The sequence below is a fragment of the Molossus molossus genome, unplaced genomic scaffold, assembly GCF_014108415.1.
Source record: "Molossus molossus isolate mMolMol1 unplaced genomic scaffold, mMolMol1.p scaffold_m16_p_12, whole genome shotgun sequence".
Taxonomy (NCBI): Eukaryota; Metazoa; Chordata; class Mammalia; order Chiroptera; family Molossidae; genus Molossus; species Molossus molossus.
This window is the reverse complement of record NW_023425347.1, coordinates 65,968,342-65,991,711: the sequence shown is the minus strand read 5'-3', so window position 1 is coordinate 65,991,711 and position 23,370 is coordinate 65,968,342. Positions and strand designations below refer to the sequence as shown.

The 23,370-nt window shown below is 38.7% G+C and overlaps 1 protein-coding gene across 2 annotated transcripts in view; it reads right to left on the bottom strand.

Annotated features, from left to right (window-relative positions):
• NRDC (nardilysin convertase) overlaps positions 1-15,612 on the bottom strand; it is a 73,025-nt gene extending 57,413 nt beyond the window's left edge. The window contains exon 1 of one of the 2 annotated variants that reach the window (XM_036256493.1): positions 15,145-15,612. In XM_036256493.1, coding sequence (XP_036112386.1) covers positions 15,145-15,488 — 344 coding nt within the window. In that variant the 5' untranslated portion in view covers positions 15,489-15,612. Of the gene's footprint in view, positions 1-4,929; positions 4,952-15,144 lie in introns of those variants that run through there. The other variant, XM_036256494.1, reaches the window with a different exon arrangement.
• Positions 15,613-23,370: the final 7,758 nt, after the last annotated feature.

Below are 23,370 nucleotides of genomic sequence, written 5' to 3'. Positions count from 1 at the left end.
TAACCAATTAACTGAGATTTAAACAAAAGATCTTATGTACAGAAATAACAGAAACTATAAAATACTTAAATATAAACTTAATGACAATAGCTTACATTTTAAATGTATTAACTTATATGTCTTAATCAACTTAATCTTCATAATAACCCTAATGAGTTATTATTCCTATATTATGGATGAAGAAACTGAAGCACAACAAATGTTTTTTATCTGCTCAAGCTTAGCAGGGACTGAACCCAAGGAGTATGGCAGTAGAATCCATTCTTTTCACTACTACTCAACATAGACAACATGAGGAAAACTAGAAAAATTTACAGAAGAAAATAAAAGACCTGGCTATTCATACCATGATGTTGGGTGGGAAGACTTCATATTGTGAAAATATAAATTCTTCCCCCAAATAATATATAAATTCAAGGCAATCCCAATTTTTAAATCCCAGAAAGTTGTGTGTGTGTGTGTGTGTGTGTGTGTTTAACTTGATATACTGATTCTAAAATTGATATAGATGAGAAACACAAAAAATGCCAAGAACCTTTTTAAATGTGTGTGTGTGTTGTGTGTGTGTGTGTGTGTGTGTGTGTTTATCCTCACCCAAGGACATTTTTCCATTTTTTTGTTCAGAAAGAGTGGGAGGTAGAGAGAGAAACACTGATGTAAAAGGGACACATCGAGTGGTTGCCACCCACATGACCCAACCAGGGCCGGGGACAAACTGCAACCGAGGTACATGCCCTTTGCGGGAACCGAACCTGAGTCTCTCTGGACCACAGATGGACGCTCTAACCGCTGAACCAAACCGGCCAGGGCTTTTAATATATTTTTTAATCCTCACCCAAGGATATGTTTTTTTATTGATTTGGAAGGGGAGAGAGAGAGACATCGATGTGAGAAACATCCATATGAGACAGAAACATCCATCGGTTGCCTCTTTTTTTTTTTTTTTTCCTCACCCAAGGACATTTTTCCATTTTTTGTACAGATAGAGTGGGAGGAAGAGAGAGGAAGAGAGAGAGAGAGAGAAACATCTATGTGAAAGGGACACATTGAGTGGCTGCCACCCGCACGACCAACCAGGGCCGGGGACAAACTGCAACCGAGGTACATGCCCTTAGCGGGAACCGAACCCGGGTCTCTCTGGACCGCAGGCCAACGCTCTTACCACTGAGCCAAACTGGCCAGGGTTCGATTGCCTCTTGTATGTGCCCCAATCAGGGATGAACCCACAACCTGGGCATGTGCCCTGAATGGGAGTGAACGCACCACTTCCTAGTGTATGGGACAGTGCTCCAACCGAGACACACCGGCCAGGGGCCAAGAACACTTTGAAAAGGGAAAAACATGAGGTGGAACTGCCTTACCAATTATAAAAGTCTTTTAAAGAAATTGAAATTAAACAGTATACTGGTACTACAGATGAAAGAGAACAGATTCTAGAAACAGAAGTGTTTATAATACTATTGTAACAGTGTTTATTATGATTCAATAAGTGATACTGAAACAATAGGCAATTCACTTAGGGAGAAAAATTATCCATCTGTCTCTACACTCAACACATAAATAAATTCCAGATAGATTATAGGGCTAAAAGAAAAAATGTTCTAAAAGTATTTAAGTGAAGTACTGTTATAATGCTGGGATAAGAAAATTTGTGCTAAGCGGGACACAACATCCAGAAGCTATAAAGGGAAAAATGGAAAGATTTCACTATATTCTAATTTAAAACTTTCTAAAACAAAACATCATAAACAAAATCAAAGAGCAAATTGCATACTGAGAGAAAAGATTAACAAGGAACGATTATAACAGAGAAATATTGGAACTCACCCAAATGTCCACAGGTAGAAGAATATGCAATTAATTATCCTATAGCCACACCATAGCATATTTCAAGTTCTCATTTCCATTAGAGAGAGAAAATAGTAACTCAGGTTCTAGCCTTACATTGCTATTTCTAGGCCTAAACAGATAGTGCTAAAACATAGTAGGTCAAAAGAGCATATCAGGGGGGCTAACTTTATAATTATATAACTTCATTACCTCCCCCCAAACCATGTAGTCTCAAATATATATAGGGCTAAAAGGAAAAAATGTTGTAAAAGTATTTAGGAGAAAATAATGTTATAATACTGTGATCAATCCTAGGGCTAAGAGCTTAGCAGAACTGATAATTCTCAAGAATGTACTTTTTACTGTATATACAATTTTTGAAGGGTTGGTCTCTTCTAAGATAGCAATCTTTCTCTAAAAAAAAAACCAAAACAAAAAAAACAAACCAAAAAAAAAAAACCCATCTCTTCCTCCAGCTTATGAGTTAATCATCTTCCTTTATTTGGCTTCATTCACTGCTCTTGTACTGAAAATAAAAACTGAAGTAGATTTTTCAAACCATGTCCAAAAATATAATATTTTTCACTTTATAATAAAGTAGCTACCCACTCATTTTTATTTGTTCCTTAAGAAACCAACTTTTCAGAATCCACTTTCAGTCACTAAAATTAACACAGTTAAGAGTCCATGTATTTAAATCCAAGTTCATGGACTGATACCACATTGGGTGTCATTTTAACCAAGCTACTAAAATAATTAACATCATGAAAGTCAAGACATGATGAGCCATTCTTGTTCTAACTAGCCTGGAAACAAACATTTCTTTTTTTAACTTTCCAGTCCTACATCAGTGCCTGGATATACACCTGGACCTCCAGGTAACCCCTAATTGCCACCTGATCACCCCCTGAATGACTCATGTATATATCCCCCTGACATCCATTATCCAGATCACTAGGATGTGACCAGTCCTCCTGGCACCCATCTTCTGGACTGATAATTCTCAAGAATGTACTTTTTACTATAATAACTTTCAACTTTTCTTTCTTCTTTGGAATACTCCTGGGCTTTAGCCTAGCTGTGTTTCCCGTTTGCATACTCCAAGATTCTTGAATAAATCTCTATCATTTATTTCTAACAAACCTTCCTGAATCTTTTTTAGTTTGTTTGAAAAGACTAAGCATTCATCACAATATTCCTAACTCACAGGAATCAGAAAAATAAACAATCAGACAAATTACAATATTTAAAATTTACAGTAAAATTTCTTCACAAAAATTAAAAATGAAAATGACACTACAACCAAAGTAAGTTTCTGAGTGGCTCATTTGTTAGCCAAGCAAGGAAGGGTATTTACCAATGGGTGAGTTATATTGTGTTTGTTTGTAGCAGCTGAAAAAATGTTTCCAGAGAAAATAAACTTATTTAAGACTACTAGCCTTTGGCCTGGCTGGTGTGGCTCAGTGGATTGAGCACCGTCCCATGGACTGAGAGGTCCCAGTTCAATTCCCAGGCAAGGCACATGCCCAGGTTGCAGGCTCAATCCCTGGTGGGGGGCACACAAGAGGCAGTGGATCAATGTTCCCGTCACTTCGATGTTACTATCTCTCTCCCTTCCTCTCTCTCTAAAAAATCAATGAAAACATATTTTAAAAGAGCAGACTCTAAGCCTTTGGGTGAGAACTACTGCAAGAAGAGTTGACACAGTAGCAATATTAAGTCAATTAAAAACAAAGCATATCTTTTCAATCTTTTTGGCTCTTTATGTTACCAATAATGCTGGTTGATGTTTGAGGAGTCATTGCCAAGTTTAGAGCAACTGAGGAATTAGCCTCTATGAATATTCTTCATGGAAGAACTAGAGATAAGGACATTTTCAAAGAGGTTGAGGTCAAGAATACTGGTACAACCTAAAGTGAAACCTTATGTTACCACATTAATGTTGGTAAAAATGTGTATGGAATTAAAAAAAAAAAGCTTTAGTTGGCCAAATTTCTTTTGTGAGGTGTTTCAAAGCCTACAATTAGTTATTGTCTTACCAGCTGTACTTTGCAGAAAATACATAAATCTATCATGTCATAGTAAATCAGTAGTGTCATTTGCTCTTATAGACTTTACAATCATTAATTCTGTGAAATTTTTTCAGAAATACAAGCTGAATATCTTGAATTGCCCTTACTATGGAGCAGTTTAATGGCTTAGCAATGGGAACATTTTATTACAATGTTTTAAGCTAAGATTGAAATTTTTCTGAAGATTCTTCAACCAGTATTATCAAACACCAAATGGCCTTAGAAATTAGCTTTTGCTGCAGATTTGATAATGTTTCTTAAGGAATCCAACCCAAAACTACAAAAACGGTACTTATATGCAAACTATTCTGATAGTAAAGTCATTTCAACAACTAATGTACTCTGAATCACAAGTAATGGCAAGCTGCTTTATACATTTCCTGTGCTGTCAAAAATTAAAACAAAATGCCCTGGCCGGTCAAAGTCTTTATTTAGACTTTCTAAACAAAGGGTAAAGATAAGCTATATAGGCTAAAAGTATATAGGCTCAGTTGGTTGGGTGTTCAGTGCACCAAGAGGCTGCCATTTCGATTCCTTGTCAGGGCACATGCCCAGGTGGCAGGCTTGATCCCCATAGGGGTCATGCAGGAGGCAACCAACCAATGTTGCACTCCCACAACGATATTTCTCTCTCTCTCTCCCTTACTCTTTCTCTAAAAAGCAATAAAAAATATTTTTAAAACACATATACACACACACACACACACACACACACACACACACACACACGAAGCCCTATCTTCATTTGCATACAAATTTGCAGCAATGTTTTCCAAGCAAACTACAGTTCCAACAGTGTTTTTCCAGTACTGTACCTGTCAGTGTGAAAACACATTTTCATTTATTTTTTATTTTATTTTTTCTCATCCTCACCCGAGGACATTTTTCCATTTTTTGTTCAGGTAGAGTGGGAGGGAGAGAGAGGAACAGAGAGAGAGAGAAACATCGATGTGAAAGGGACACATCGAGTGGTTGCCACCCGCACAACCAACCAGGGCCGGGGACAAACTGCAACCAAGGTACGTACCCTTAGCAGGAACTGAACCCGGGTCTCTCCGGACCGCAGGCCAATGCTCTAACCGCTGAGCCAAACCGGCCAGGGCTGAAAACACATTTTCAAAGATGAAGTATGTAAAATCGCATTAGAAATCATTATTAAGATATGAACATCTGCAATCACCTTTGATGACAGGGAACACTAACTCTGATCCCTCCTAAAGTAAAATGTATTCCCAATAAAAAGAATCCCATTCTTCTCACTAGTAGGCCTGTATTGCCAAACAAAAATTACTATTGTTATATTTTAAACTTAATAAAAAATTGTATTAAAAATTTACAGAAATTTGTTTTCTTTCTTGTTATAGAAATACCTATATAATAACCTTAATTTTGCCTATTGACTGACAAAGCCTAAAATATTTATTATCTAGCCTTTTACACAAAACATTTGGTAACCTCTGGATATAATATTTTCAAAATGTATGCTTGGACAACTGGTTGTCCATAGTTTTTGAAAACAGTAAAAAAAAAAAAACAGTAGGAAAAAAAAAATTAGATCCTTACTCAAATGTAAAAAGCAAACTTGCAAAACATTTAGAAGAAAATAATATAAAATAAGCACAAACCATAAATTAAAATATGAATAAATCTGATTAAAATTTAAGACTTTCTAAATAAAAGGTAAAGATAAGCTATATAGGCTAAAAGTATGTATTTGCAATTTGTATAACCAACAAAGGATTAGTATTTAAAATATGTAAAGAATTCTTACAAGTCAATTTTAAAAGGAAAAGAAAAAACCCAATAGAAAAATGGGCTGTTCAGCCCTGGCCGGTTTTGCTCAGTGATTAGAGCATCGGCCTGCGGTCGAGAGAGACCCGGGTTCGGTTTCCGCTAAGGGCACGTACCTCGGTTGCAGTTTGTCCCCTGCCCTGGTTGGGTTGTGTGGGTGGCAACCACTCGATGTGTCCCTTTCATGTTGATGTTTCTCTCTCTCTCTCTCCCTCCCACTCTATCTGAACAAAATATCAAATAAAAAAAAAAAAGAAAGAAAGAAAAGAAAAACGGGCCATTCATAAAAGAATAAATCTAAATGTCCAGGAAACATGAAATAATGATTTATTAGTAAAAATGCAAATATTTTTTAAAAGAGAAAAATATTTCAAACAGATCAGATTCTCAATAACTTCCTTTTAAATCTAACACTATTAAGAATCAGGGGGAATGTATAGAAGCAAGAACTATCATGATCTATTCATATAAATAAATGTTAATTAGTACAACCAATTATAAGTATACTATGACAATATCTACTAGGGTTTAAAATAAATCATTTCACTTACAGATATATACTGTGGACAAAAAAGGGACCACATACTAAACTAGACATGTTCAGGGGAGGCCTACATGGAGGATTTTACAAACTCGGAGACCAAAAGTAACCACATAGGATGGCCTAAACATAAAAATTCCTAACTAAAAGTGGGTACTGGGGAGGGGGGGGACCAGAGAACTTATGTGCATATATGCATAACCAGTGGACACAGACAATAGAGTGGGGAAGGCAGGAGGGGGGGGTGGGAGAGTGAGGAGGAAGGGGGTTAATGGGGGAAAAGGGGGGAATATCTGTAACACTTCCAACAATAAAGATTTAAAAAAATAAAAGCAGATACTGGCAGGCAGTCATATCCTAGGCATGTAGCTTCCTTGTCAAGATCAATTTTTACCTTAAGTGAGTTTGTATATTGTCTGTTTGCATCTAAGATAACATATACTTGAAATGTCAGAGCAATCTCCTTTTCCAGTCCCCTCAAGGCACACCCATCACAGCAGAGACCACAGAACTCCTCATTGTAATCTTGTTCCCCAAATACTAGCTCTCTATGCTGTAAATGTTCATTATCTTGTATCTACCAACGTAAAAGAAGTGTCTCTGTTTTATTTTCATCCAATCCCAGAGATGTCCCATTTTGCTTTCTCCCATTCCCTTAATCTACCAAAAATGGATCTCAGGTAACCTTCCATCTCCTCTTTTTATTCTAAAGTATAAGATAAGCTGCAAAACTGTCATTCTCTGGAGTTTCCTCAATTCATTGAGATTTTGCTCCCTGACAACTATCATCAGTTTGGTTCAAATAAACTCATAATATTCTCTACATATTTGGATATCTTTTATGTCAATAATACTTATAGACAAACTCTCAAATGTGTGTGCAAGGAGTTGTGTATAAAAATGTTGTTGGGCCCTGGCCAGTTTGGCTCAGCGGTTAGAGCGTCGGCCTGCGGTCCGGAGAGACCCGGGTTCGGTTCCCGCTAAGGGCACGTACTTTGGTTGCAGTTTGTCCCCGGCCCTGGTTGGTTGTGCAGGTGGCAGCCACTCGATGTGTCCCTTCACGTCGATGTTTCTCTCTCTCTCTCCCTTCCTCTCTCTCCCTCCCACTCTATCTGTACAAAAAATGGAAAAATATCCTCGGGTGAGGATTAAAACAAACAAACAAACAAAAAAAAAAAATGTTGTTGGCCTGGCCAGTGTGGCTCAGCAGTTGAGCGTCGACCCATGCACCAGGAGGTCGCCGGTTCGATTCCTGGTCAGGGCACATGCCCAGGTTGTAGGGTACATGCCCAGGTTGTAGGTCAAATCCCCAGCGAGGGGCATGCAGGAGGTGGCTAATCGGTGTTCTCTCTCATCAATGTTTCTATCTCTCTCTCTCTCTCTCTCCTTTCCTCTCTCTCTAAAATCAATAAAAACTATTTTTAAAAAAACGTTGAAGCAATGGAAACAACTTAAATGCCCAACAATCAGAGAAAAGATAAATTGTGGCATAATCATAAAACAAAATATAATAGAAAACTGGGAAAAATCTAAATGACTAGAAACAGGAAAACATAGATAAATTATAATGTATTCATACAACTAGCTACTAAATAGCACTTAAAAACAAACAACTAGTGTTACACTTATCAGCATGGACAAATATCAAAAGCAATGCTACACCAAGAAAAAAAAAGAAGCAGATTATGAGACATTCAATGTGATATAATTTCTATTTCTATAATGTCTTAAAATAGTAATACTGTTTACAGGTAAATGTATATTTAATAAAAAGTATAAAAATGTACATAGGAATGGTATACAAATAAATGTATACTTAATAAAAAATATGAAAATATACATAGAAATGGTCTAGATGCCAAATTCAGATAATGGTTAACACTGGATAAAGATGGTAGGGAATCATATGGGAGGAGGCAGTACACAAAGAGCTTCAAGTGTATCTGTATGGTTTTGTTTTTTTGTTTTTTAAATTCTCATCCGAGGACATTTTCCCACCTTTGTTCAGATATAGTGGGGCGGGGGCGTGGGGGGAGAACATCTATGTGAAAGGGACACATTGAGTGCCTGCCTCCTACATGACCCCAACCAGAGCCGGGGACAAATCGTAACCAAAGTACATGCCCCTGACCAGAATCAAAATCAAACCCGGGACTCATTGGTCTGTGGGCCCACGTTCTAACCGCTGAGCAAACTGGCCAGGGCCAGTTTTGTTTCTTTAAAAAAATTTTTTAATCTGAAATAAAAGCAAGAAACAAAATTATTTTTAAAAGACTAAAAAACATATCCTCATATAACAAATAGGCCAGAGGTAAAAAGGATTAAAGCGTCAAGAGATGGAAGCAAGACCGCAAGACAGGTACTATTCTAGGCACTGGGGTACACCAGTGAACAAAACAAAATCCTTGTTCACTTGAACAAATAAATATATACCACATCAAATGGCAGTCAGTGCTATGAAGAAAAACAAAATAGTAAGAAAGAGTATAGGGGTGGGGAACCTGAGTAATGAGGTAGCACAGGGAGCAAAGGTAGGCGGAGAAGAGAAGCAGTCTGGAAACTGAGCCATAGGCATTCTAAAATTTAGAGGTCAAGAGAATGAGGTGGAACTTGTGAATAAGGAAGAAAGAAAATTAAGAACTGCAATGACCTGAAAGCCAACTGAAAAAAAAAACACATTTCAAGAAGGAAAGAATTATCAACTTGTCATATGATACTGAAAGGTCTAGGAAGATAAGAACTTGAAAACTGACCAATTGTAAAGGTTATTGGTGATCTTGAAAATAGTGATTTTGGTACAGCAATAGAACAAAAGCCCACTCTAAGTTTAAGAAACAACGAAAGTAGATGAACTGCAAATTGTAAGTACAAACAACTCTTTTAACAAGCTTTGCTATAAAGGAAACCGAGAGCAACTTGAGTAGCTGGAAGGGGATAGCTGGGGATGTGAAATAAAGAAATGTTTTTCCCCAGAAGACAGAAAAGATTACAGTATATCTATATACTCATGGTACTATTGATCCAGTAAGAGGGGGAAACATGATACAATATGGAATGGGAAAAATTGCTGGAAATGATGGATGGAGTCAATAAAGAGGAGATGGGATCTAATGCACAAGTGAAGAGATGTTGGGTCTTAGTACATATAGTCGATTTATCAATAAACAGAAGAGCCCTGGCCAGTTTGGCTCAGCGGTTGAGCGTCGGCCTGCGGATCAGAGAGTCCTGGGTTCAGTTCCCACTAGGGGCACGTACCACAAAATAAATAAATAAATAAATAAATAAAATAAAATAAACAGAAGCGAAGGCATTCAAAGACTCAGAGACAGCACCTCCCTACAGAGCACAATAGAGGGGAAAGACAAACAGAACTTACAAAAATATGAAATACTCTAAAAAAAATTGCTACTGGGGCACACTAGAGTGTAAATAACTCAAATGTTGGAGGGGAAGATTGAAGGGAAAAAGTGGAAGGATTCACAGAGGGGGTAATGCTTGAATTTGCCAGGCAAATGACCAAAGTACAGCATATGCCAAGAAAAGAAGCACATAAAGCACAAAAGATAAAGCTAGAAAGTTAAGAACCAAAAAATGGAGGGACTTGGACCTTATCTGCCATTGTAAGAAGTTTGCTTAGAAGGAATCAAATGAGAGAATACAATCCATTTATACTCTAATTAGGGCTCAGTACTTGTTCAATCATATATTTTCATAGAATAACATTTAGGTTATCATGTAACAACAGTACTATCTAATAGGGTTACTATAAGATTAGATAATCTACGTAAACTGTACTTAGTACACAGCAAGCACTAAACAAAATGCTAGTTATTATAAGGAGAATAAACACTGGTGTGGTGGTGGTAATAAAAATATAAAGCCCCTCTAAACATCCCTCCAGAGGGTCAAGAGAACTTTCCAAAATACGTATCACTTCCAAACCTTCCGGAAACAATTTAATTCTGGTCCAGCTATGTAACTGAAGGCCCCCCACCAATATTTAAAAAACTATAAATCTATTCAGGTGGATAGGCTTAATGAATGACTTCATTCTAGGAACCAGTATAAATATGAGACCTGTCAGAGTATAAGTCCCAGAACAAACCATCTTCTTGTCTGCCAGGTCTCCCAATAGAGAATATTCTAGAAGCAGACCAGATCACCAATGGTTACCCTATGTATCTACCAAATCCATTATGCGCGGGTCCATATCCAAATAATTCAGCTGGGAATAAACAGCCTTCTGAGGTAAAAAAAATTTGACAATCCAAATATCCTATGAAGTGGTAATGATGAAATTATGGTATATCTACACCATGGACTTCTATGTAAACAAAATATATTGAAAAGCACTTAAAATGTTTATGACAGTTAAATACAGTAGTATACCATTTTAAAAATATGTTACAAATGCATAGCAAAAAGTAACAAAAGCTATAAAAAATGTTACCAGTTGTCAATGCTAAGTGAAATAATTATGGGAAATTTAATTTTTTTCTTCTTGTTACCTAAATTTCCTATAGTAACCACTAAATACGTTTACTTATTGACTGGTCTTTTTTAATTACTAAAAAGTAAATAATTCAAGTCAAATCCCTCCTACTTTTCCTAGAGAAATAAGCTAGCCAAATATCATCCCTAATCATTTCTATACATATCAAAACATTAGAAGATTGTATTTTAGGTAAACATAAAGTAAAAGGTGTTATTTTTGTGTGTTTTTAAAAGAGAATTATACAATATATTTAGTTTTCACCTGGGACAAGTAATTTCTTGGGACTGTGATCCAACAATGATCTGACCTAACTATGATCATTCCTTGATTAAAACCTTTTCCTGCTCTGGTTCTTCGTATATTTGGAGGGTAGGGGGGCACCTCTAGAATCCAGTATTTCTCCTGATTTCTGACAGATCTTTTTAAATATCAAAGGTTTATGGGGTTGCTCCTCTTCTGAATCCTCAAAGGTCCTTAGCCTTGGAGAGATCAGTTAATGTGCTCAAGGTCACAAAACTAGAGATGGGAAACTAGATACACAAATGACTAAAAATGACATACCTGACACATATCTCTATTCTAGCACCTATTAAATTTAATGCATTTCTGCTTCAGTACCTGTTCCAGGATTCCAGCAGGAGTCTAGATGGACTAGAATTTTTGAAAGCGAAAAAGTTCTTACTACTTTTCAGTTCTTTAAAAACAGTGATCTGTTTAATGCTAAATCTTATTTCCAAAGGAATCATTTTAGTTAAGAATGCTCTTCCTCACCCCAATAAACTAAGTAAAAAATTTTTAGCCAAAGCTAAAAATCCATTTAAAAGAAAAATCTTTAAATTAAAAAAGGCTGCCTGGCCTATATGGCTCAGCGGTTAAAGCGTGGGCCCTCACACCAGAGTCCAAGGTTCAATTCCTGGTCAAGGGCACCGACCTCAGTTGCCAGTTCAATCCCCAACCCCGGGCTGGGTCTTGCAGGAGGCAACCAATTGATGTGTCTTTCTCACATGGATGTTTCTCTTTCTCCCTCCCTCCCTCCCACTCTATCTAAAAAAATAAATAAAAAAACAATCAACGAAAAAATATCCTCAGGTGAAGATTAAAAAAAAAAGGCTTGCCCTGCCCTGGCCAGGTCCATCATTTGGTTAGAGAGTATCACCCAATAAGCCAAGGTTTTGGGGCACATACAGGAGTCAAGTAATGAATGCATAAATAAGAGGAACAATGGCCCTGGCCGGTTTGGCTCAGTCGTTAGAGCGTCGGCCTGCGGTCCGGAGAGACCCGGGTTCGGTTCCCGCTAAGGGCATGTACCTCGGTTGCAGTTTGTCCCCGGCTCTGGTCAGTCATGCGGGTGGCAGCCACTCGATGTGTCCCTTCACGTCGATGTTTCTCTCTCTCTCTGTTCCTCTCTCCCCCTCCTACTCTACCTGAACAAAAAATGGAAAAATGTCCTCGGGTGAGGATAAAAAAAAAATAAGAGGAACAATGAATTGATGTTTCTCTCTCTCTAAAATCAACTAAAAAAAAAAAAAAGGCTTCCCCTTCAGAAGCATAACTTACCTTTTCACATATTCTACTCTTACCACAGAAATACAGATCTTTTTACAAACAGGTTAAACATGGAAAGTGTTTTATATTTAAGTTAATCCAAACTTTTTAACTGCTTTTCATTATGAAAATTTACTAGACTTCACTACCACTAATCCTATCCATCTAGAATTTCCACTTTACACCAATATATAGATTAGAACAACATTTCCCAACCCAGAGTCCTATATACAGATCCCCCATAAAACAGAATAGATGTCCTGGAGATATGCTTAACATTTTTAAAAAGTTCAATACAAATTACAAATATACAGAAGTAAATTTCTACAGGCTATTAATGTAGACTGGTAAATACATCTTTCAAGGCATTATTTCACCACAATATTCCTTTAATCAGATTTGTTTGTGGTGCTTTCATATTCAAAAGACATATGATTATAACATGATGGATACTTACTGTAGCGGACCATGCACAAAGTCCTATTGAAATACAGTGAAAAGAGAGATTAGCTCTGCCTGAGCAAGTATTGGAAGGATAACTCAGCTACATGGGCTGTAGATGCCACATTTCTGTTTGTGGTTACAAAAATTCACAGCATTTAACTTTAGGTTGGACCAGTCTTTCAAAATCATCTAGTATTAAAGTTTTCCATCTTTATTTTGAAGCAACAAAATCTTTCCTTTAAAAGCCTACCTGAAACTTCAACATATAAAAACAGATAAAAGTGGAGCTACTCTTTTAAAAGGAAAGGAAGTTATTGGAAAACACTGCTATTCTAATCAAATCCCTTCACTTTAAAATCATAAAACTGTGGACAATGACTTGGCAAAAGACCACATAAAGATAGAAATGCAACAATTTAAGCATTAAATACTTAATACTTCTTAAGCATTATCTCCTCTTTGAAGTCTTTCCTAACTTTCTCCCTAGGTAAAGTTTACCATTCCTTTATTCCCCAATACACCTAGAATATACTTCTATTATGGCTTCCATACAACTTTAGTGCCCTAATTTTACTGTTTATGTGTCTGTATCTCTCTACTATATTAAAAGCTCCCTGAAGGTAGGGACTGTCTTAATAATCTTTGTATGCCCAGCACATAGAATAAAATTTTATTAAGTTATATTCGATCAAGTTTCATAAAAGATTTAAGACAGCTCAGCACCTGGCACACAGTAGGATTTAGTAAATATCTGTCAAATGAATTTGCCGAAAATGAAGTCATTAAATGAAAGAATACATCTAGAGCAGTTGGAACACTATGTGAGCCCTGGCAGGGTGGTTCTGTGGGTTGGAGCATTGTTCCATGAACCAAAGGGCTTCAGGTTCAATTCCCAGTCAGGGCACATACTTCGGTTTCGGGTTTGATTCCCCATAGGGGTGCCTATGAGAGGCAACCAGTACATGACTAATGTTTCTGTTTCTTTTTCTCTCTCACTCTCCAAAAATCAATAAAAATTATATATTCTTGGGTGAGGATTAAAAAAAAAAAAAAAAACAGTATCTGACACATTGTGTATATTCTATAAACATTAACTGTTATTATGTGCCTTTATATAGGCAGACAAAAACTGAAGCTGTTACTGAACATTTACTTTGGAAGGCAAAAACTAAGCACCTTTTATCAAGGTTTCAACTTGTTCATTTACATATTATTAATAGAACCACATCTTCAATGAGAAAATTTAGCCTATCCATAAAGATCTCTTTACCCTGCAGCCTTGGGAAAAAAATAGTACAAGGAGTTGTGTATTATTAATCACTAGACTTAAAGTGAAAAGACAAAACAGGCCAGTCTTAAACTTGGAGTTAAATCACTTTTTTTTCTAGATGTTTCAATCACCTGTCAAATGAGGATGGTGGGAAATGGAAAAAAGTTATCTCTAAGGTTCTTTCCTGCTCTAACACTGATAGGGGCTTATAAACAAATTGGGACCAAAAATCCTTCAGCTTTCAACTCAACATGAGTAGTAAGAATTTTATAAAAATCAGTAAATGGTGCACTGGATTTGGTGACGGGATTTTCAAACTAACTCTGTTATTATTTAGCTGTTTAATTCTGAGCAAGAAGCAAAATCTGGATCTCAATTTCTTCAACTTGTAAAATGAAGTTGTTGAACAATAATCTCTCTTTAAAATACATTGTAGTCATGACATTCTATGAAGTAAACTACCTCTGATGGAAATATCCAGGTGGGGATTGAGCCACCAGCTAAGAGATGTTTAGAAGATTCCAGTATCAAGCAAAAGTAGAGAATTTCAGAATTAGAAGAAATCCTACAAGTCTATGACTCACACAGCTGAGACTAACATATTCTTGGGAGAGGTCACCCAACCATTCCAGTAATGTGAAACCCGTGGAAACAAGCCATTTCATCGCAGGCCAACTGTGATGCCCTAAGTTCTTTTACTCAGGCCACACCATCCTCTGGTAACGTCCACCTATTAGTTTTACTCCTATTTCAACTAAGGGCACCCCAAATATTTGTGGGTAGATAATGAACCCCTTAAATATCCTCTCCAAAATTAAAACCCCCAACGCTTCAACCTTTCCTCTGAATACCAAGACTACGCATCCAGCCTACCTTCCTCAGAGAAACCTCTGTTCTTTCTTCATGTCAAAATTGCTCGAACCATCATTCCCATTCTGACATCCTGATTCCATGTGGAACCCAAGATTTCCCACTTGTCCAGCTGACACCTCATGGAAGCCCCAATTGCCCTAGCCACCTCCACCCAAGGAAGCACTCGGGGTGGGCAGTGTGCCCCTGCAGCTCCTTCGGGAGATACAGAGACAAGAAGTGACCGCGGCGGCAAGAGAGTGTCCCGCACCCGGCTCTCCTCCCCGTTCCAAACCTCCTCCCTCACCGGTATTGCTTGGGGTCGCTAGGAGACTTGACGATCTCAGGGTCTCCGGCATTATTGATAAACCCCCTCCGTCCCTCCTCCTCAGATTCATCTACTCCTAGACGGGCAACCCGGCCGCTCTCGCCAGATTCCTGTCCATTGGGCGGCAGGTCAGGGCAGCTGCAGGTAGACTTCGCCTTGTTCCTTCCTGGCATGGTCGGAGTAGGAAAGGGTCTGACAGCAGTCGAGTCTTCGCACCGACCCCGCGCTTCGATTCTCCACAGCGCCGCGAGCTCCCTCCCGGCCTCGCACCACAACTTCCTCCCGGTGGCACTGACTGCAGCAACCGTGACTCTCCTCAGCATTCACCACCAAGCCGGAGTGATGGGCATCCCGCTCCCCAGGGCCAACCCTACTCCTTCTCCTCCTCCTCCTCCTCCTTTTACTCCTATTGCTGCTTTTCCTCCTCCGCGTGCCAGGGGCGGTGGCGGCCGGCGCTGGTGCTGCCGCTGCCGCCCGGGAGGACAGGCCTGTACCCCTCCCCCAATCCGGTCTCCCTACGCCAACTTCCCTTATTACCCTACCCCGCCCTCCAGCCGCCGATGACGCTACTAGTTCTATCCAATAAAGAGGCAAGATAGCAGTCACGCGCACGTAAGCAACCAATGGAGACGGAGAATAAAAGGAACCAAAGAGACCCGGTCAGGTTCTCCGACACCGAGGTGGCTCTTCGAAACCCAGGGTGGGCGGGGCGAGGGACTAGAGGCGGAGAAAGTGGCGCGGAGGACGACGGGAGAAGGGCGCATGGGCAGCTGCGCCGCGTTTATGACGTATGTGGGGAGTTGGTTTGAGGCAGCCACTCAGTAGTTCCCTGACTCAGAGAAAAAGGTTCCCCAAATGAGGAAACCTAGAAGCGAGTGGAGAAAAAGAATCGCCAAATTTCTTTACCCATTCATATATTTTGCGTACCCTGCCCCTCAAGATCCGGGGCGGAGCCTTCGGCCTTGACTCAGCATGTGAAAAAGCAAAACGCCGGAAGTCTTTTTCTTCGCGGCGGGTTGGAAGCGGCTTTTGGTGGAGCCCTGCTGAGCGGAGCTGAAGGCCTGCGATAGGCCTTGCGCTGCTCCACCTTATCGCTGGCCACCTTGGCGGTTTTCGCCCTACGAAGGTGCTTAAGAGATTGGTGTAGATGTGCTCACTCTTCTATGCGAAAGCACTTTTTTGCTTCCCCACTGATTTATCTCGAGTCCACAGCGTTAAGTTCAGCATTTATTGAGCAGGTGGAATCTGCTGCCCTCGGGTCCCCTTTTCCAGAGTTATTTTCTGCTTGTGATGGCCTTCAGTGGAGTCTAACGTGACTGAAACAGACATTCTTGAAAAATTAAAAATAACTGATATGTTAAGATATCTTGACACATAAAAGGAGTAAATATGTATGAATGAATGGAGAAACATTTGGAGAAGGGAAGTGTATTGATGGCTGTTGTCTTTAAAAATGTTTAGGCTTCCTGAGCTCCACAAACACGGAATAAAATCATGAAAGCAAAAATCTTTCCTTCACGGACTTGCATTCTAACTGGGAAAAGCTGACAATAAAATAGATGATGTATTTTAAAAACAATGAATGCTGTGACGACAAATAATGCAGGATAGGACAAGGAGTTGGGAAAGAAGTGCAACGATTCAGGCAGGAAATGCTGAAAACCTGAACTAGGGCAGCAGATGAGGTAAATTAATTGAAAAATATTGTTCAAATATTTCAGCTTACTTTAAGTCAGTAATGTTTGTTGTTGAATAAATACCTGAAGTGACATCTACTTTAAGTGTATTTTTTCTTTTAGCTCTCCAAAGCAATGATGCTGTAAAAAATCTTCAAATTCAGCCAGTAATTAGAATTTTCTAACTAGAAACAGAGGCCACATCCTAAGGTATGACCTATTCATTTTTCTCTTTAAAAAGAGGCCAGACTGTAGAATTATGGTAACACCGAGACCTTGCTTTCTTGATTCATTCAGCAAACAAACAGCTCCTAATATGTGCCAGACACTGGGATTAGAATAGTGAACGAGAAATGCTCCTGTTCTCTTTGAGCTTAGGAGAGAACTAGTTATTTTAGTCAATGCAATAGCTGTCTACCTACCAGAGGGGCAAATATGAGCCTTACTCCTGAAAATTCAAAGATAAATTAATTTATTAACCCCATTATCCACCTTTATATTTAGAATCAGGGTCAGTCAGAAGTGTGGAATGTTAATTCTAGGTTGAGTAGGTTGGGTGTGCTATGAGCCCATTACAGTCTCAAGCCCAATGAAGTGGCTGGGTGAAGAGGTTGCTAAATGTGGGAGAAGAGACACTGAAGGCGGAAATAGGTAACAAAATAAATATTATCTACTTTACATTTTTTTCCTGGACCCATGCTCTTAAGAAATTATACCTTTGGAGCTCCAGTAATTGTCCTGCCCACTGATTGCTCTCCATATTTGGTTGCTTTGTATATAGGTCAAGAAGTAGGCATGTTCTTATGAGTCTTCTCTTGGAAGACTAAAGTGTGCACAGCATACCAAGGAGTCTGTATCAATATAAAATAGTTTTCTCCTGTACTATAAACATAGTTCTAGGAAGAATTTGGTATTCAAACTTCAAGATAAATTAGGAATGACTATAAAAAAATACTTTATGTCAAATGAAAAGTTATTCTATCATCAATCTAGCTAAGTACTCTCATCTTTAACCTAAAGTACAAATTTTCAGACTGCCTGTAAAGGAGAATGTGAAGACACAAAGTGATATTTAAAATATATTTAAAAAACTATTCCCCTTTTTTCTCCATTTACACTGGCTTTCTTAATGTCCTTCAATATACTAGGGTAATTTTTTTTTCATCCTCCCCCGAGGACATTTCTTTTTTTTTTTTTTAATCCTCACCTGAGGACATTTTTTGATATTTTGTTCAGGAAGAGAGAGAGAGAGAGAAACATCGACGTGAAAGGGACACATCAAGTGGTTGCCACCCACACGACCCAACCAGGGCCGGGGACAAACTTCAACCAAGGTGTGTGCCCTTAGCGGGAACCGAACCTGGGTCTCCCCAGACCACAGGCCAACGCTCTAACTGCTGAACCAAACTGGCCAGGGCCAGAGGACATTTCTTACATTCATCTTCAGATAAAGCGGGGGGGAGAGAGGGAGAGAAACATCAATGTAAGAGAGACACATCGACTGGCTGTCACCCACACAACCCCAACCAGGGCTGGGGACAAACTGCAACTGATGTTCGTGCCTTAGCGGGAACCAAACCTAGGACTCTCTGGTCCACAGGCTGACGATCTAACTGCTGAGCCAAACTGGCCAGGGCTATACTACGGTAATTCTTACATTTGTTCATCTGCCCTCAGCCTCCATTTTCTTTTTGAAATGTGATTTTGCATCACTGGCTCTTTCTTAGAAGTTATATGTCAGCTCAAATGTCACCTCTTAAGAAAATCCTTCTCTTACCATTCTACCTAAATTAATACTCCTTATCTGAAATTATATTATTTATTTGTCTATTGGCTGATTGTCTATAACAGCCTCTCTATTTTATAAGGTCCACTAGAAATGTGATACTTTGTCTATTTTGTTTCCTACCATTTCCCCAGCATCAAAAATAGTGTCTGGCACATAGTAGGTGTTCACTAAATGTTGAATTAATGAAAGAATGATACAGGAAAAAGAAGTTGATAGGAAGGCATAAGGTGGAATTAGCATTAAATTAGAAAGGAACACCTCTGTAATTGGGCCTAGAGGGATAGAGGCACAGATGAGAGCAGAAGCTGCAAAGATTTTAAGAATTGTTAGAAGGAAGGAAGGGGCAAGAATTTAAAAGAGTTTCTCGCTGACAGAGAAACTGGTAGTGATGGGTCCTGCTTCCATGGGAATCAGTAAATAAGATATATGCTTTTGTTTGTTTAATTTTCACATATCTTGAAGCCAAGCTCAGTTGGTAGTTTCAATTTTCTGAGTAACTATAATACTTTGGGCCAAGTATTTTATTTACATTAACTCATTTAGCCCTCACAACTACCTAAGTCTGTTATTCACCAGTTTACAGTTGAAGAAACTGAAGTTCAAAGAGGTTTAAAAAATGTACACAAAATCACACAAGAAAGTAGGATAACCAAAAAGTGCAAATCATATAAGTTTAATTCCAAAGATTTTACTCTTTTGCCACTTACATGTTGTCTGTCAAATACCTAAAATAAACAGACTTCTAATTTATTAATTTAATCATTGATATTTTCTGTTGTGATTAACCTCCAGTTTAGTTTTTAAATGCAATATGCAAAGTAACAAATGTCATAACTTACATAACCCAACTATCATTAAGAAAGCATCGGGGCCCTGGCCGGTGTAGCTCAGTTGGTTGGACGTCATCCAGTGCATTAAGAAATTGCAGGTTTAATTCCTGGTCATAGGCACAGTGGGAGGCATGCAGCAGGCAGCTGACCGATGTTTCTCTCTCACATCTATGTTTCTCTCGCTCTCTCTCCCTTCCTCTTTCTCTAAAAAAAATCAATAAACTATTCTTTTTTTTTTTTTTTTAATCCTCATCCAAGGACATTTTTCCATTTTTTGTACAGACAGAGTGGGAGGGAGAGAGAGGAAGAGAGAGAGAGGGAAACATCGATGTGAAAGGGACACATCGAGTGGCTGCCACCCGCACGACCAACCAGGGCCGGGGACAAACTGCAACCGAGGTATATGCCCTTAGCAGGAACCGAACCCGGGTCTCTCCGGACCGCAGGCGGACGCTCTAACCGCTGAGCCAAACCGGCCAGGGCTATTCTTTTTTTTTTTTAAAGCATCTGGTTTTCCATCATTCTTCCTTCCTTTCTGAATAATTATGTCTAAAAGCTATTTGCGCCCTGGCCGGTTTGGCTCAGCGGTTAGAGCGTCGGCCTGCGGTCCGGAGAGACCCGGGTTCGGTTCCCGCTAAGGGCACGTACTTCGGTTGCAGTTTGTCCCCGGCCCTGGTTGGTCGTGCGGGTGGCAGCCACTCGATGTGTCCCTTCACGTCGATGTTTCTCTCTCTCTGTCTCTTCCTCTCTCTCCCTCCCACTCTATCTGTACAAAGAATGGAAAAATATCCTCGGGTGAGGATAAAAAAATAAATAAATAAAATAAAAGCTATTTGCTTAGGTAGGTCTAAGTAACCTAGGCACCTATGCCCAGGGTGTGTAAGAGAAGCCTGATGAGACATGTTGGAGCATGAGCCACATAAGAAGGGCTGAATACATGGGCTGATGGTGCAAAGTGTCAGAATCCAAGCCGAATAAGAAAAGTGAGAAGTGAGGGCAGCAGTGGCAATGAAGATTGGTTACATACAGGGGTGACTTATCAAATAAGTAAATATATTGAAGATATTAGGAGCCAGGTTTCTCAGAGTGGGAGATTACATACAGGGAAATGCAGAAATTTGAATAAACTCTATGGTGTTGGATTGGAATTGTAGGTGTCAGTGTAAACTCATAATTTTTAATAGATATAGAAGTATATATAGATGTGGGTGTGCATGTGTGTATGCTTATGTGAGTATGTATATACATACATATATTCTCAAGCCTTGTCCATTGAGAGGGCCTGGAGTCAGTGACACCCCAATAGCAATGAGCATACCAAATACCTCTGTCTTGGTTTCTAAATGCTATTCTCCACTAAAAGGCCATTTTGCACTAAAAGAAATCAAGGTTTCTCAGAGAAATGGCTGACCCCAAGCTAGGGCAGGGAAGGTACAAGATGAACCTGGTACATCTTCTATGCCAGAAAGTGGTTAGGAAGTATTCAAAGAATAATGAGGATATGTCAAAAGGACACAGAGGCCAGCTTGAAGGGGCTCCCACAGGACCAGAAATGGGGACAATTTGAGAATCAAAATAAATAACAGTAGTAACAGATTATAACACATTGTATAAAATAAGAATCCATGCATCTAAACTGATATAAATAAATAGGGAAGAAAGCTTTTTGTTACAGTGGAATGCCAACAGTGAATGTAGAAAGAATGATGGAATTATAAAATTACCATTTGGCAACCATTCAATAAAATTCATTCAATAAAAAAATCTATATATAATAAGTTACTTGGTGAAATTTGATGATTAATGGGATAGTTACATGGTCTCAAAGTATCTCTTTACAAAATTCTTATTAATTAACAAGGGGAAAGGAACAACTTGACAGTAGAAAAATCTGGCAAATACTACTAATCTGTGAACACTGTTAACATCAGCAATGGGACAAATTGAATTTGTTACCACCTGATGATAATACAACAAGGAAATCCCCAACACTACTTTTGTGCAATTCCTGCTAAAAATGCATAAGCTTAATCTAATCAAGAGGAGACATCAAAACTAACCCCATCTGAGGAATGTTTTATAGAAGAACTCACCTACAATCTTTAGAAGTAATAAGGTCATGAAAATCAAGGACTGTGAAACTGTTTTGTTTACAGACGAACAAGATGTGATAATTAAAGGTATCACTATAAAAAAAAAACATTATTGGGACAATTAAATGGAGCCTGTGGATTACATGATAGTAATGCATCAATGTTAATTTCCTGATTTTGATAATTTGTGAATGCTGAAGCTTTGTATGTGCAGCCTAGTCTTAGAGGTTCAGGGAGAAAGAGCCTTCTTTCCATTGTTCTTGTAACTTTTCTGTAAGTTTGAAATTATTATTATTTTTTAATGAAAAGGAAAAAGTATTAGCAAGGGAGTCCCAAAGAATACCATGTGAAACATTGGAACTGCCTGCCAATGTCTTAAATTTGAAAGTTGATTCCTGGAATTGTGGGTAGAAGAAACAGTGCTTTGTGGGTGTAATAGTAAGTAGCAATTGTTCTCCATCTAACCACACCCTCCAAGATCCTGCTGAAGACCCATCTCCTCCTAGAAACCTTCTTTGACCCTTCCAGCCCACACTGATCATCCATTCCATACCTTAACTCAGGATATATATTTTTTGCATCACTCCCTTGGCTCTTAATTGTATATAGTCTTGTGACTTCTTTTGTCCTATATAAATGTTGAGTTCTTGTTTAAATCTTTTCCTGATTATGTTATTTCCATAACTATGTTGTAATCAACTTAGGAGTAGATACCATATATGATCTTTAATTCTTCCCAAAGTACCTAACATATGTTTTGCAATCACATTCCTACATCCCAAGGACGGCCAAGAATAATTAATCTTGCTTAGCATATATTTTATGCATCCCAACTATGTATCAGGCACTGTAAATAATAATTTCTTACATGTATATAATGCTTTACAGTTTATGCAGCACCTATACATCTATTATCTGATTTGTTCTGCATAACTCTGTGAGGTAGGTACTGCCACATGATAAACATGCTCAAAGAGGAAATGTGATTTACTGGAAGTCACACAGCTATTTAATAGCAGAATTGGGATGCTAACCTTCATCTTCAGATTCCAGGTCCAGGGTTTTTCTATATTACCTTAGAAAACAGGTAACAGGTCTGGATAAGCTGATGGCCATAGGTATTGTATTAATTTTCTGTTGCTGCTGTAACAAATGACCACAAACTTAGTGTCTTACACAACACAAATACATTATCTTACAATTCTGTAGAGGAATGACACAGGTCTCACTGAGCTAAACTTAAGGGGTCAGCAGGATTGCATTCCTTTCTAAAGGCTTTTTTGCCCTTTCCAGCTTCTAGATGCTGCTGGCGATAAATCATTAGACCCTGTGTTTATCTTGAGTATTTTCTCTTTTTTTAAATTAATTTATCTTTATTGATTTTAGAGAGAGAGGAAGGAAAGAGATAGAGATGGAAACATTGATGAGCGAGAACATCTATCAGCTGCTTCCTGCATACCCCCTTCTGGGGATTTGGCCCACAACCTGGGCATGTGCCCTGACCAGGAATTAATGTTCAACAACTGCATGGGTTGATGCTCAACCACTGAGCCACACCAGTCAGGCTTATGTTGAGTATTTTCAAAGCAAGCAACAGTGCATCTCTCTGCCTTTCTTCTATAATTACACCTTGCTCTGACTCTCTTCACTTATAAGAGCCCTTGTGATTAAAATTGGACTACCCAGATAATCCAAAATAATATCTCTACTTTAGGGTCAGTTGGTTAGCAACATTAATATCTTCTACAACCTTAATTCCCCTTTGCTGTGTATCCTAATTTATTCACAGGGATTAGATATGGGTATCTTTAGGAGGC